At 32.5% G+C, this 15,562-nt stretch overlaps 1 protein-coding gene across 1 annotated transcript; it reads left to right on the plus strand.

Moving 5' to 3' along the window:
- The first annotated feature begins 638 nt into the window (after positions 1 to 638).
- Positions 639 to 11,022, plus strand: NTS (neurotensin). The gene is made up of 4 exons (XM_079142687.1): positions 639 to 954; positions 3,091 to 3,152; positions 7,328 to 7,549; positions 10,283 to 11,022. Exons 1-4 carry the CDS (start codon positions 882 to 884, stop codon positions 10,433 to 10,435), a joined length of 510 nt encoding a protein of 169 aa, XP_078998813.1. The 5' UTR covers positions 639 to 881; the 3' UTR covers positions 10,436 to 11,022.
- Positions 11,023 to 15,562: the final 4,540 nt, after the last annotated feature.

Here is a 15,562-nt window from a genome sequence, read left to right on the forward strand (position 1 = left end):
CTAGCACATGAACAATTTATAGCTGCATTTTATAAACATGAAATTGGTCTTCTACAACATTGAACCACAAGTCAGCATAGATAATTCATCCATTATCTCAGTTACTTATAATAAAAACTTTACAGATTATTAGGAAATCATTTCTATTCCTTGGAGCCACTATTCTTTCTTCTTTACTGATTTTCTTTCTTTGAAATCTTTTTCTTAATTCCTATATTATAACCGATTCTCTGCTGACCTTCCTTCCTCTTTTAGCATGTATTTTCTAAAAATTATATTCATTCTGAAACCACAGAACATTTGCTCAGAAGTTTAAGTTACAGGGAAAATACTCTAATTCTTTAAGAACTTCCAAGTCAAAGAAATCCTTGATTTCCTGCATCGATCCTGGAGACTTTACTTAAATACTAGAAATGACGAATCTTATATTTCATAAAATCAAAATGACAAATTCCTGGAGTGGGAACATGAAAGAAAATTGGGGGGGGGGGGGTGCTGGTGTTCTTTTCCAGTATGCTCAATACGGCAGTGCTTTTGAATGACTCCTTCTGTGCGTCAGAAATCCGGAGCAATAGCAGCAATTAGGGGATATCGTCACTTTCACTCAAGGTTCAGAAGTGGGGGAGAGATGAGGGACAAAGGAAAAGGGGAGGAGGAAGTCGGGGGAGCAAGAGAGGGATGGAAATGAGGGCAGGAACACCCCTAATCCCTGTACAGTCATGACATCATCCTCCTGCTTATATATATATAGGGAATGGCCAGAGCATCTCTCATAGTTCCCTCACTTTCAAAGCCAGCTGAAGGCTAGAGAAAGCTCCAGAGAGAGCCCTTCAGTGTCTTTCTGACTTTTGTGGACTTGGTTTGATAGAAGGCTGAAAGAGATGATGGCAAGCATGAAAATCCACCTGGTGTGCATGATACTCCTGGCTTTCAGCTCCTGGAGTCTGTGCTCAGGTAAGCCGAACTGCATTTCACAAAACCCTTCAGTGATTTCTTTGCAGTATGTTGCTACTTATGTTAATGTATCCAGGGAGAAGAGTTTCTCCTCCTTATTCAGGATTTGCCTTTTAGTGATAGAAACTGAATATTGTCTTATTCTGTATTTCTGTGTATAAGAAATAAGAGATATATTTTACCTTTTTAAAATCTGCAAAGTAATAAAAAAGATTTGAAGGAAACACTGCACACCGGCTTTGGAATACGATGACAAGAGAAAAACAAAACTTTCAATTAGGTTGGGCATTATCTAATGAGAATTACAGAGGAGGTGCCTGTCAATGTGTAAGCTCATCATTAAAACTCATTCCATTCAAAATGCTTTACTCTTATCTTGTCAGGCATTCTCCTGGAAAGTGGTGGCTTCCCCTCACTTACCTTTTTAATTGCCCTAAATCATTTTTTTAAAGTTGCTGTGTTAGGATAAACAAAATAAAAATGGATGAATAAATAAATGAAGCATTATTTGCAGAAAAATATTTCTAGAAAAATATAAAATGTTCCAAGTCCTTTATGAAAATATATTTTATGATCTACTTATATGGCATAGCATGCTATTAATATAATTGCTTGTTTTATTGCATGTCATTTAAACTGATGAAAAACATAATTGGAAAATTTGTATTCTAATGTTAATGGAAATATTTAATTTTAGAGTGTTTTGCATATGATTGTTAAGTAGAAGCCATATATTATCAAATATTTATAAATAACACATCTTGATACTATTAAATGTAAAGAAGTAACATGAATTATTATAATGATTACAATAGGCTTCAGCTAATACTTGAAAAATAATTGAGTAAACACATCAAAGTGAAAAGGAGATAAATGCTCATAAATAACATTGATGTTTAATTCAAACTCATGATTTTTAAGTGTGAAATTAAAATCTATTAGAACATAAAATATGATTTATGCAAATTTTTTCTTTGTTAATCATTAAAAATAATTTTGAATTTTTAATTTTGCAAAATTTTATGAGAAAAGTACCAACTTTTCTACAATTGTTATTTTATCTAAAACATGAATTAAAGGTATAATTAGACCGTGAAAAAAATGGGCTGTTAATTAAACATTGTGATTATCAACTTGAAGTTGCTTGCTGTGATAATCTAAGTTTATAGGGATTTGGTGAACGGTCTTCATAAATGAATAATGGAATTTGTCTTTCCTTTTCAAAACCATATTGCATCTTTAACAAATTGAGTAAAAGGTCTCTGGTATTGAGCTCCTAGATATGAGTTTTAAGAATGAATTCTCTAAGTGTGATGCTTAATTTTTATGAGTACAGCATATAAGGAATATAGAGCCACTTTTAATATCTACTTTGATTTATCACAAAAAGACCAGTAAGTATGATATTTCATGTTACTGTGGTGTTCTACAATTTGTTATTATTACTTGGAGAATTTTCTAAGTTTTTCTTTTTCATAGTATATTCATAAGTGGAAACATAAGATATTCTAAAAAATTCAGATTCATTTTCAACACGATGGACAGATCCACTTTTCCTTACTCACCTTGATAACACTGCAAAGTAATCATAATTCAAATTCTTGTTTAAAGTAGAAATCAATTCTTTCAAGGAGTGTTTTGTTTGTAAAATGACATCTCGTGAAATAAATCTCAGTATGCTTTTTATCCTAAAGTTATCAGTGAACAAGTCCCTTTGTTTTTGTCTTGGAAAAGTCTCTTGTACTCATATTTTCATTATGTTAATTATGAAATATCAATATACATACCTTCTGTATGTGTGAATTATTGTTGGTAAAAATAAGCTACTCTAGCATATTTGATGAAATCCATATTATACATATGATAAAAAATATTACTGAGATTCAGAGATTAAACTGCTCCAAATCACAAATAATCATGTGCTTATTTTCTTAGAAGTGCTTCTATTCTTCTACTCTCCTGCTAGCCTAAAATTAATTATTCATTTATTCTGAATATTGTTTTAAAGAAAATAAAAATAGAAAAGATACTAAGCCTCTAAGACTAAAATTTAAAGATTAATTTAAAATGTGTAGGTTAAATTATATTATATGGTATGTGATTACACAGTAAACATGTGGTTTTGATTTTACTCAGATTCCGAAGAGGAAATGAAAGCATTGGAAGCAGATTTATTGACCAGTATGCATACGTCAAAGGTAACTTTCTTTTCTTTAACATGGGGTTGAAGAATATATGAATTTTCATTGTACATATGGTGTCCCATCAAGACTGAAAAGTTCCCTGGAAGGCATTTCCTCTTGGGGTAAACTTTTTTTTTTTTTTTTTTTTTTTTTTTTTGAGTTTTAAGGAGTTAAGGGTGTTGATATGACAGGGAAAGAAACTATAGTGACTCAATCAGCATATTGCAACTTTTATTAAGTAACCACATATGATTTATGTAGGCAAGTAAATTTATTTAAAGGAACTTATTTTCATGCTTAGTGCATCTTATATGATGAAAGGTATATTGGCCTTTAGTGGAGCACCTAAATGAAATTTTTGCTTTTTTTTATTACATTGTAGAAAATAAAATAGGTTTCTTAAACTTAAAATGACAGCATATGACAACGTGTGAAGGAAATGTGCTAGAGAGAAAAGAGTATTAGGCAAACAGTAGCCTTAAGGTCTACTCCTGAAACTGAATTATGAACTATTTGATCTTAAACAGCTCAGTTAATTAACCTGGCTTTTCTTTCGTTTCCTTTTTATTAAATGCAGTGATTGAAGTTTATGATCTTCTAGAAATTTATAGTTCTGTAATATATTTAAAAGTTACAAACTGTACTCTTTATTGCATGCTAACATTTAAATTGTCCCTGTAACAGAAGAGTTATCTGTACCTGATAATTGTTTTTATTGAACCAAGTAAAACTTTGTATTCTGAGCCCTATTAATCCTTTCTTGGGATCTTAAAACCAAATTTTTCTAGTTTCCTACCTTTACCTAGAAAAGACAACTCAACTAGAATATGTCTGATAATCATGCTACCATACAACAATGATTACTCAACGTGTGGTCAGGGCACAGGTTTTCCTCTAGGAAAAATTTCCAGCTGAGGTAATTGCTTGGGACCACGGTCATAGCACTGTTGTACCAAAGTTGAGGAGACTACAGATGCTAGGATAAGAAAGTAAGCACTCAAAATTTCTGTCTGAATTCTGAAGTGATATTCCGAATCAAGTTCTGCCACCCCCGGGCTTTCTTCCCTAGTTGAGTGGGCACGTTTTAGGCACAACAATAGCTAGTATACAAGTAAGATAATGTTATGCTTGCTAGTTATACAAAGAAAAAAATATCCATTTGTGTGTGTGTTTGAGAGTATAGGGCATTATTATTTCAAAGCTAACAAAGATACCTTTTCTACTGTGGAATGAATCTGATATAACTTTCCTATGTTTGTATATGAACACATGACCAGTGTAACTCCACATCATGTACAACCACAAAAATGAGAAGTTATACTCCATGTATATATGATATGCCAAAATATATTCTACACTCATGTACAACTAAAAAGAATAAATAAAATATTTTTTAAAAAATACAAACTAAAAAAAGAAAACCCAAATGCTAGTATTTTTTTGGTAGCAGAAATGATCAAATTTAGTTATTAAAACAATAATAAATGTATTTAACTTTATGATAATAGACCCTTTGCTACCATTCAATTAGAATCACAGTAGCTTTATAGTTTTTACTACTCAAAATTAGGAAAATAACTGAAGTGGATAGTCTGTTTTGAAAAATTGGTTAGATTTCAATGCTTGGTGTCTTGATGTAGATTTTACTTTTAAAATTAGAAGTCTAGATTAGCACATAATAGTCCTAAATAGTACCCCCAAATATGATATACTTTGCAGAGTTGTAGCTATTTGAGAACATGTGAGAGTAGAGTTGTGATTCTTTTCCTGATCAAGATACTATAAAGATAAAATAATTCCAGTATATGGAATGGTTTAATTTTTTCTCTTAAGAGAAATACATTGCAAACATATAGGCTGAATAATTTTTTTCCCATTTTATTCAGTCATGGGATGTCTCTCTTAAATTCATTAAAGGGAAAAAGTTGAATTTTAATGCCTCTTTTTAATCAAGAGATAGAGTTTATGATGTGTAGGTACACAGAATTATAATTGTTCCAATTTCATTACTTATTTCTTAGTTTTAGGAAATTATTTTATCATTCATTTATCTGTTATTCAATCATTTATGGTGTGTTTATAGTACTACGCAAGTGAGAACTCTAGATTTACAACCATTTTAACCAAACCACTACATTTAAAAATTGGATAAAAATAGTATTTGACACTGGTATTAGTACAAACCTATTATTAAATTCTCTAAAATGCTTTAACTTTCCTCTTTTCTACTTCATTGGTAAAATAAGTGAGCGATTTCAATTTTACAGTAAAGTTGTTTAGATATTGAAATATTACTGCTTAAGTACATTTAGGCAACAGAAAGTGAAGAGAGATTTCAATGGAAAAGAAGTAGAATGCAGAGAAGAAATTTTTGTTCTCACAAAACAATTATTATAATCAATGCTACTATTTTGGTATAGTTGTAAGAAAGAGAACCTGATATAGTATATTTTTAGACAATCAAAATGCTCATTGAATATTGTAACTTTCTCTGATCAAATTGAATGCCTTTCATATAGGAGTTCAAAAGATGTTTATAAACTAACAATTAGAGTGCAGGATTTGTTAATAACTCACATTTCATATCCAAATATAAAAACTTCAGAAATCCATGACAGATAGGATGACTTCGATTATTTTCAATTTGGTGAAATATTTGAATTTACTATCTGCTAGGTTCATCTGAGTTCAACAAATGACAGGTAGTGAGGGTGAGTCATAGTACTTAGGTCAAATTTAATACAGGAAAGAAATTTGAGAAGCATAATCAGTATTAGAAAGTTAGACCTTTATAGTTCAAACCTTATACAAATATGTTTTCAAATAAATGTCCTTCGGTTGTCCTTTGGTCAAGATTGCTCTTTCTGCTGTGCTTCCTCAGTAGGACAGGTGCTTTGTGACTTTTTACTTTATGGATTCTGCTTAGTAATAGATATTTGTTTAATGATATCTTTCCAGATTCATGAAAACAAAGTCTTCTATGTATTTCCACAGTAATTTGTTTTTCTTCATATTTAATGCACCTCAGTATCTTTTGGCTGTAATATGTCAAGAAAGGTTATAACTAGATCTACATCCAGATTTCCCCATAGCTAACCATTTGAGAGTATTCGAATTGCTACTGTTGTATGCTACTCACCCATTTGCACTTGGTTCAATTTTTTTAACACTCTCTTCTCTTCTGGTAAGTTTCAAGTGTATTGCTATTCTATTAATCCATCCCATTGATTAGTCAGCTTTAAAATACATTTTAATAATTGGCAGGGTGAGACCCACCTTATTACTATTTAATTTTTCTAAATTTTTTTGGTTATTCTCAACCTAGTCACCCTTTGAGTTAACTTTCTTTTGCCAATCCTCAGACAACTGCCAGTCTCCCCACATTTTTCCAGTTGAGACACTGATTTGCGATTGCTATATTTGCACAGTAATTCAAAGAAAATGGTTACCTGATATTGTTATCAAGTCTTCCCATCATGTCTTTGTCATCATTTAAATCTTTTGCTTTTATGTCCTTCAGGAAAAGTTTACACTTTCCTTTATCTGTGCCCTTCTACATTTTTGCTAATTTTTAATTAATTTGTCATTAGGTTTTCCAATGTCTTCATGTTTCCTTGTTGGTTTTTCCTGACATTGTAGAAGAGCTGATTATATTAGTTATGATTTCAGACAAAATCTTATTAGAAAATAAAGACAATTTCAGAAAATATTATAATTTACAAATAACTTGGTCAGGTATGGTACTGTCCGTGACAACTATAATTGTGTGGAATATCCAATGACCTCACATTATTGTAATTGTCTAAATTTATTAATATAACTTTATTTCCTACTTCACTTAACATTAAGCTGAAATGTAAGAGAATAGTATTTTTGACTTTTTAATTTTTTTCATCTGTGATTCTATCCAAATATATTTATACATGTCTACTGTTATTCTTAGTTTATTTCTTAATTTGCTCTGTGAGTATTTGCATATGTATGCGTGTATAACTTCATCCTAATCATCTACACAAAGGATATGAGGTGCTGGAACTCTGCAACCTTGTGACATGAAGGCACTCAATTGATACTACTGTATTTATTAGAGTAATTATTATACTCTGAAGTATAATGGTGTAGGACATAGAAGTCCATTTCTTATTTGCATAAGTTTGATTGCAATATCTTTTCTTTTTTCTATATTTCAGATCAGTAAAACAAGTGTTCCTTCCTGGAAAATGACCCTGCTAAATGTTTGCAGTCTTATAAATAACCTGAACAGCCAAGTTGAGGAAACAGGAGAGGTTCATGAAGAAGAGCTTGTTACAAGAAGGAAACTCCCTGTTCTAGATGGCTTTAGCCTGGAAGCAATGCTGACAATATACCAGCTCCAAAAAATCTGTCACAGCCGAGCCTTTCAACACTGGGAGGTAAAATGAAAACAAAATATGAGTGTAATTACATTTATACTAGTTAGTTTTCATTTGTATTGATTTTTATATCCTGGTCAGATCATAACCAGAAGACTCACAAATGTTAAAGAAGAATAAACCATGTGTTGAGGTCAACATTGCTTCAGATCTTCAAAGTGTCCTCCAAATATTTGGAGTTTAGCAAAACAGTTTTTCTTCAACCTTAAAAAGGAGGATATATCTTTAGGAAGATTTGATCCATATGCTTTCACTGTGCTTAAATGGAAGGCATATTTAGGCAATCTTTGTTGGTGGTGGTACTGGTGAAATGTCTAAGAAATTTAAGAAACTCAAAATGCTTTCTTAAAAACACAGTCATGTGTATTTATCCATAAAAAAACACTGAACACAAACGTGTCCGAAGAAAATGGGAATAAAAACACAAAATTTTCCTTTTGACTATTTAGGCAAATAAAAAAATAATATAGTTGCTTATGTATAAGATAGGGATGTACATCTCTTCTATTCCAATTTATTTGGAACTCACAGATTTTCCTCTTTATAGGGGGCTTGGGAGCTTTTGTATTTGAATATGTCAGGTAAAAAAAATTTTTAATTAAAAAAATATAATTGTACATAATAAAGGAATATATATCTGCATCATTTGAGACCCATTGTGGTCTGTGCTTATTTATAGATTAAACACGTGACTGTGTGCATTTATCTTCCTATTATAATTGAGTGTGTGGATTTCAGGTATTCTTAGTAGCTAAACTAGGTCTATTAATCAAAAGAGCCAATTTCCATAATACAGATTTGAAACAAAGGACTAGACTGGTGACCTCCTGAGTTAGGTTTACAAGTATTCATTTGTTTGGAAAATTTTTTAAATGTTTGAATAATGAAATTTGACTTGCATTAGGTATTAGAACCAGAAGATAGTTTGAAAGCAACTAATAGTTCAGTTTTAGATTTGCACAATCTAATGTACAACATTAAATCTGTGAAGGAACAGAGTAATAAAACTAGTCAGAACATTCTACCCTTACACAGATGATTATCTACATCCATCAAAGTTATGTTTATCCATATTTCAGCGTAGCTGCTAATTAGGTATTCTGACACAGTTCCAACAGTTTTGTTCCTTGAACAGGTAACTTAAATGCCAATATGTAAGCTACCATCACTTAGCTACCATAACTAAAATTATCTTCAGTTTCCCACATACTAATTCTAATTTCACCCCTTCTCTCCTTCTGAATAAATAAGCAAACATCAGAGCATTAAAGGGAAAATTATTTGTAAAATTTAGGAGCTCAAAAATTATTAATGTATTGCAAAACACTTTCTAATTTATTACCCTAATGATATATGTTGCTGTAAAAGATAAGTTAGAACTTTGGAAACATGAAAAAATATTGAGGTTAATGAAGAGAAGAGAAGAGATAAATATAGGCTTGAAATGAAGAGAAATATTTAAAATTTTTCCCAAGAGGAGAATTTTTTTTTTCAGATTAACCTCCACAAGAAATTTGCTTAATGTTTTATATACTGGGTTTACACCAACACTGAAGATCTGAGGGTGCCTTCCTTGCTGATATAACAAACTTGTGACTGAGTGTCATAGAGATACCCTGCAGGAAAGAACAAATGCAAGCAGAATGACTAATGTTTATTCTAACTGGTAAACAAAAAGATGCTTTCCAGATGAAAAACCAAAAATACTAGTTTTAATTTTACTTGCTGTACTATCATTCTTTAACTTTAATTCCAGCTAAATGGTTTAGTCTTTAAAATATTGTTTAGGTCAATAAAACTTGAAAATACAAATCTAAACATGGGGAAATGTCAATTATGTGTTATTTATTCAGAGAAAAATAAACCTTGAATAAACTATTATGCAGACAAGTCAAGTGCACATAGATTGGAACTTTTGCTATTTTAAATGTTATTGAGTGATTTAAAAATAAAATGATAATGTCATTCTGAGTATAGTACAAGTAATTACAGACTATGCACAGAGAAACCAAAGATTAAGAAACTAGATTGTCTGACAGTAGCTGGTTTTACTTCTCTGAAACTGAATAGCTGTGGGTTGAAATAAAATACATGGTGATGTGATGTTACGCATGTGCATTATAATTTAAATGTAAGTATTTGTTATAGTGGCCTCAAAATTTGAAGATAACCAAAACCTAAGAAGATCTTAGGGAGTTAAACAGAGCTTTCCTACATGTTGATGTCTACAACAACTAAAGCATTCTTCTGTGATTGAGAAATGGATTTTAGAATGACTTTCAAGTCATCTTGGGAATTGATTTACTTGAATATAAAATCCTGTTAACTTTCAGTTAAACCTGATTTACCAGATTCAAAACTATCTTTGTTGTGACATATGATGTGTTTCATACCATTATGGTCTCCTCATTGTACATTCAAGCATAGGAAGTATTCAAATACGTATTTGGTGTGTTCTTCCCACTGGAGAAATTAGTGTCAGACCACCAGAGTAGAGAGGTTTTTACAGAGCTAGCCTAATAAAGTAAGAAGGACACTAAACAGAGAATCAGAAAGATCAGGTTTGGTCCCCATCTCTGCCACTTGACAGTCATCTATCCTTTAACAAAACAATTTCTTTGATCCTACATATGCTTTCTCCAGACAGAAAATAGGATAAAATATTTAAAAAATGCTCCCAAATGGGATATTTTGTGCATATAAGTTTCATGTAAGTTTCATCCTATTTTTCAGATAATTCAGGAAGACATTCTTGATAATGGAAATGACAAAAATGAGAAGGAAGAAGTCATAAAGAGAAAAATTCCTTACATTCTGAAAAGACAACTGTATGAGAATAAACCAAGAAGACCCTACATACTTAAAAGGGGCTCTTACTACTACTGAGAAGATATACATTTTCTTTACATGTGAATGTGATTTATCATCTTTATTTGAATAGTAATTATATATGTGTGAATTTGTAACAGAATATACTTATTTTGTCTCTTCCACAATTGTGACTTTTGGGTGTGATTTTTCTGCATAAATACTTTCAATTAAATTGAAGTAAATGTTTTCAAATAAATCTAGGTCTTCAGCATGATGTGTTATATATAATTGGAATAAACGTTTATCACATCACATATAGAGCATTTTGTAATTTTGCAAAACACATTATAGGTTGTTTAAACAGTCATAACTTTTGACATATTCTGAGAAATTCTAGTAAAGTGGGACAGCAAAGTCTAGCCTTCATTATCATTAACCCAAAACAAAGTAATGGCATATCTTCTGTTATTTGACCATTTTATCAAATTGAAATGAATACTTTCTTTTTTCAAGACTCACTCATGTATCTCATATATAAGGACAGTTATTGTGGGCCCATCTGAAAGACTGATTAGTGGATTATTGCTAATTATGCCTGCTGTAGTGATGTTTTTCACGTGAAACTTTGTGAAATGAATTTGATAACTAATAAAAAGACAATAAGCCATCAGAATCATATGCTTCTCTGCAGATTTACTTCTCTCTTAGAAGAGTTAGTTTTTATGACTTCTCCCAACTTTTCACATTTTGACCCAGGACATGACACCTTTATTTTTAAATTTACTGAGGTATTTGTCTGACTAATACTTTTTCCCTTTTGGGAGGCATAATTGAGGCAAAACTATACCTCAAATATTCCTCTTACAGCTTTTACATTTCACCATGAGTAGTGACTTTCAGAGTCTCTCTTGAAAAGGTCTGCCTCGGAAGACCTCTTTTAACAGGACTCTGGCCTAGTACACTGTCATCTATGAAAGATGAAATCAGGATTTAAGTTGTTAAACAGACTGTAGAAATCCATATTCTTTTAATGAAATTATATTTCTCTTAGGTTTAATCCTACTAAGAGCAGCTACAGATTGCTGAGATTTTTCTCACAAAACCCTGACTTTTTTCACAACCTGTGTACCACTATCTTTTGACATCTCATCAAATTCAACATCAGTAAGTGCCCAAGAGATCAATCATAAGAAGGAAACTATTTCATATTGATTAAGAATGTGTTCCCTGTAGATAGATTGCTCAGATTCAGCTCCACTGCTCACTAGCAACCTTGGACAACTTATTTAACCTCTATATTTCCTTATTGTACAATGTGAATAATGATAGGAATTGGGAGGATTGAATATACTGATACATGTATATAAAATGCTTAGAATTATGACTGAAACTCAAAAATAACACTAAATTTAGCATTCATTATTAGTTGCATTTTTCTGTTAAGGAAACAGCCATCGCATGACGTATTTCCCTGTTTACTTCATTAATTAAAAATAGATCATACATTATTATCAAAACTATGTTTTAAGCCAATATTTACCATCTTCCATCCCTTACACCCTTTCACTGACTTGCTCTGGAACTCATAGTCATTGATTCCCAAATAGCCTTTTCTGCTATTAACGGAATTTTCCTTCACATTCTATAACATGGGGTCTGGAAGTGGGAGGTGTGTTGTGGTCACTTCCACACCTAGTTTCCTTTCCATTTCAAAAACTATTACTTGAAATGCAGAGCATAAGACCATTTCATCTACTGTTTTGAACAACTGTTCTAGCTAGTTACCTGCTTTATTCTGTATCCTTTAGGATGTCTACATACATGTAGAAGATCCACCCAGTCATCTTCCTTTCCAGTTTCTGAACATCTTCACTTCATAATAAATATTTGCCCACTCCATCTCAACCAGTCACTTCCATGTCATTACATAGAAATTTTCACTGCTAATATGGTTAGTCCTTCCAAAATTTTAATTTTATGCAATCTCTTACATAAACATCATTTTTTTTTTTCCTCTCCAGTTCACGGACATCTAGTACTTCCATTCACAATTATGATGCTGTCCAACCCATTAAACCAAAATCTTTTTGCTCTTTACCTTTTAATAATGCCTCAAGTTTCATTTTATTTGACTTGAATTTTACGGGCCAAAAGTAAAATCACTCTCTTATTATCCTTAACTCCCTGCCCTATCCAATTTGAGCTTGTCAAAACACAATTGGTTAAGTGCAAATTTCTCCCAATTCTGACCTCACCTGAGATGTTTAATATGCATGGAGAAAAGTGCCCAAACTTGCCAAACTTACACCTAAAATTTTTTGTTCAAAGGTCTCAAGCCCTTACTGATGTTCAGAATTCCTTCTATGCTTTCCTAATAATTTTTGCATCTGATTCTCATTGATGTTTGTTTCACGACTTCTTCCTTGAAGTATAACACCCGCCATTCTCCTTCTTTCCTTGTGATGACTTTCTAATTATTTAGCCAAGTTTTTTAAAAAAGAAAAAAATTATATCATTCCTTTCTCTTTGCCAAGTATAGCAACCAACCTGTGTCCAGCCCCCATTCTTCCCTTTCCTGCCCTTCCATTTCATGGAGGAACTGCCCTTCTCTTCTCAGGGTCATTCCCTCACTTCTCCATCTCAGTAAATGGCCCAAAAACACTGTTCAGGTTAAAAATCTAGTTTTCGTTCTTAAATCCTTTCTTTAGCAGATACCTTCCATGTAGTTTGTTAAGAAGTTTGCTAACTTTGTGTTCAAATTATACATGAAATCTATGTACTCTTGCCACATCCACAATTGCCTAAGTCATATTTCCCCTGGAGCTGTAGTAATTTCTTCTTGGTCTCTATCTCTCCCCCAGCTATCATTTTCATTCACAGGGCATAGTACCACTTTTAAAAGAAATCATAAATTGAATACCTCTCTCCTAATCTCGGAATGGATATCTGATTCTGGTTCACCATGTGAGAAGTTTAGAAGTCTCCTCTCCATCAACAATAAAGAGATGAACAAACTGAAAAATGAATGGATCTTTAGATCCATAAGAGAAGAGAAGTCACAGGGCAAACCACTGTCCCTGAAATTGGAGAATGAAGCAGGTAAGTACAGTAATTCTAACTTAATGAAGCAGAAACTCACAAGTAGTAGCCTTCATTTTAACCAGTGACTAAATAGGACAACTGAAATAATAATTTAAAAAATTGCTGGAGGCTCACTGTGAATATGTCTGGGAGGAAAAAACTACAGGATGACCCAGTCACCATGTGAATTATACTTAGATTAGCTCAACCTATTTCAAACGGTGGATATTGGGGGAAATTCCTCTTTTCCTTCTGAGGGATACAGAAAAAGGAATCATTTAAAAATATACCAGAGTATTTTTTTAACTTTGTTATTTTTAAAGAAGGACTGTTCTCAGAAGAAACTACTTAACTGTAACATAACCTGCTGGGATTTTATCACTCACCTTGGGAAAGGTGATAGGAAACAGGTAATCCATGATCAATGGAAATATGGGGATTACAGGGTTAATTCTATAGATTGAGCCTACTAACTTGTACTCAACAACTTTTTAAAGAAACAACTTACACAAGGTCATTCTGGCCCTTTTGTAACTTAAGATAATAGCTCACAATAAACAGCATGTTATTCCCAAGACTAAGAAGTGTCTACTCGAGGCTCCTCCTTTGATAAAAGGAAGATAGATTGCACTCATTTTAGATTACCATAAAATCTATATTAAAAAAAGTTCCAGATAAAACCAGTCAGCACAAACAAAGATGAGTGAAGTTGCCACAAGGTCCTTGGCATATTATTTAATCTATTGCAGTTATACGTTTTCATCATCCCCATAGGTTGTACTTAGACACTCATGAGTAAGACATATGCAATGGGCATTTAAAAGTCTGATACAATCCAACTGTCAATCAAGAAATAGGAGCAATGCTGGAACAGGATTCTGCAAAACTGCCCTTTAACTCCAATAGATGCTAAGACACAAAGAAGGCAGCTGTTTATTTCCTATGTGAAATGATTTATTCTTTCCCTTGGGACTCTCTTTTCCCTCTTCTTTTTCATCTAATACATTTTGCCATACTTGTACTAGACCTTGTGTCTTGCTTGAGCAAGTTTTCTCTTACAAAGACCCAAGAGATGAGAAACATAACTTCTGATACCAAAGGGAAATACCCAAATGCAGTTGTCTATATCCATTCTGTTCCAATTAAGGCAATGGAGAGGGTGAATGCAGAAGCATGTGTGATGTTTACAATACACAGATACAGAATTACTAAAAGAACAAAACCTAAAGGACTATATAATGCTCTCTCTCACACACACACTCCCCTCATTCCTCAGCTACACAATAGTAAAGGAATACTTAAAACAAATTCTTTTACCCAGTATACCGTGTAGAGCTACCATGAAAAGATCATAAAATACCCTAAAAAGTTTAAAAAAAATTAAAGAAACAGAGCAAATATTTGAACTTGACTCAGAGTGGGCCAGTTGTTAAATTAAGAGACCAGAGGTCTGAAATTTAGAGTACTCTATTAGTCTGATCAAAACACCTGACAAGAACAACTTAAAAGAGGAAAAGTTCATTTTGAACTCACAGTTTCAGAGGCTTAGTCCATGGTTGACTGATTTTATTGTTTTGGGACTAAAGTAAGACCAAAAATCATGGCAAAAGGGTATGGTGAGGGGTAGTCCCTAAGTTTATAGCTTCCAGAAAGCAGAGAGAGTGAGAAAGGAGTCAGGGACCTCCTTCCTCCAGCAATGCCTCACCTTCCTACAATTGCACCCACTGGTAAATTCAAATTAGGAATCCATCAAATGGATTAATTAACTGATGAAGTTATAGCTATTAAACTAATCATTTTACTCTTAATATCAGTATATTGCCTAACACATAAACCATTTGGGGGATACCTCATATCCAAACCATAACAAGTTCTGTTATAGTTAGGAATTAAAATATCCCCCAAATGGTCATGGCTTAAACCTCCAGGCAGAAATGTTCTTAAGTGTATTAGGGACATGACTGGATCATGAAGGCTCTACCCTCCTCAAAGGATTAATCCAATAATGGATTCATAATATAAATTATTATTGGGATTCAGTAGAAACATTACAAGGTAGAACCCAGTTGAAATGATTGGGTCCTTGTAGATGTGCCCTTGGGGACTATATACGGTCTGTGA

Source organism: Sciurus vulgaris, assembly GCF_902686455.1.
Source record: "Sciurus vulgaris genome assembly, chromosome: 5".
Taxonomy (NCBI): Eukaryota; Metazoa; Chordata; class Mammalia; order Rodentia; family Sciuridae; genus Sciurus; species Sciurus vulgaris.

Excerpts from the sequence above, each read along its gene's own strand:
- NTS (XM_079142687.1), top strand. The coding sequence starts at position 882 with ATGATGGCAAGCATGAAAATCCACCTGGTGTGCATGATACTCCTGGCT. Across the intron at positions 955-3,090 it reads CTCCTGGAGTCTGTGCTCAG|ATTCCGAAGAGGAAATGAAA; the intron begins GTAAGCCGAACT and ends GATTTTACTCAG. Across the intron at positions 7,550-10,282 it reads GAGCCTTTCAACACTGGGAG|ATAATTCAGGAAGACATTCT; the intron begins GTAAAATGAAAA and ends CCTATTTTTCAG.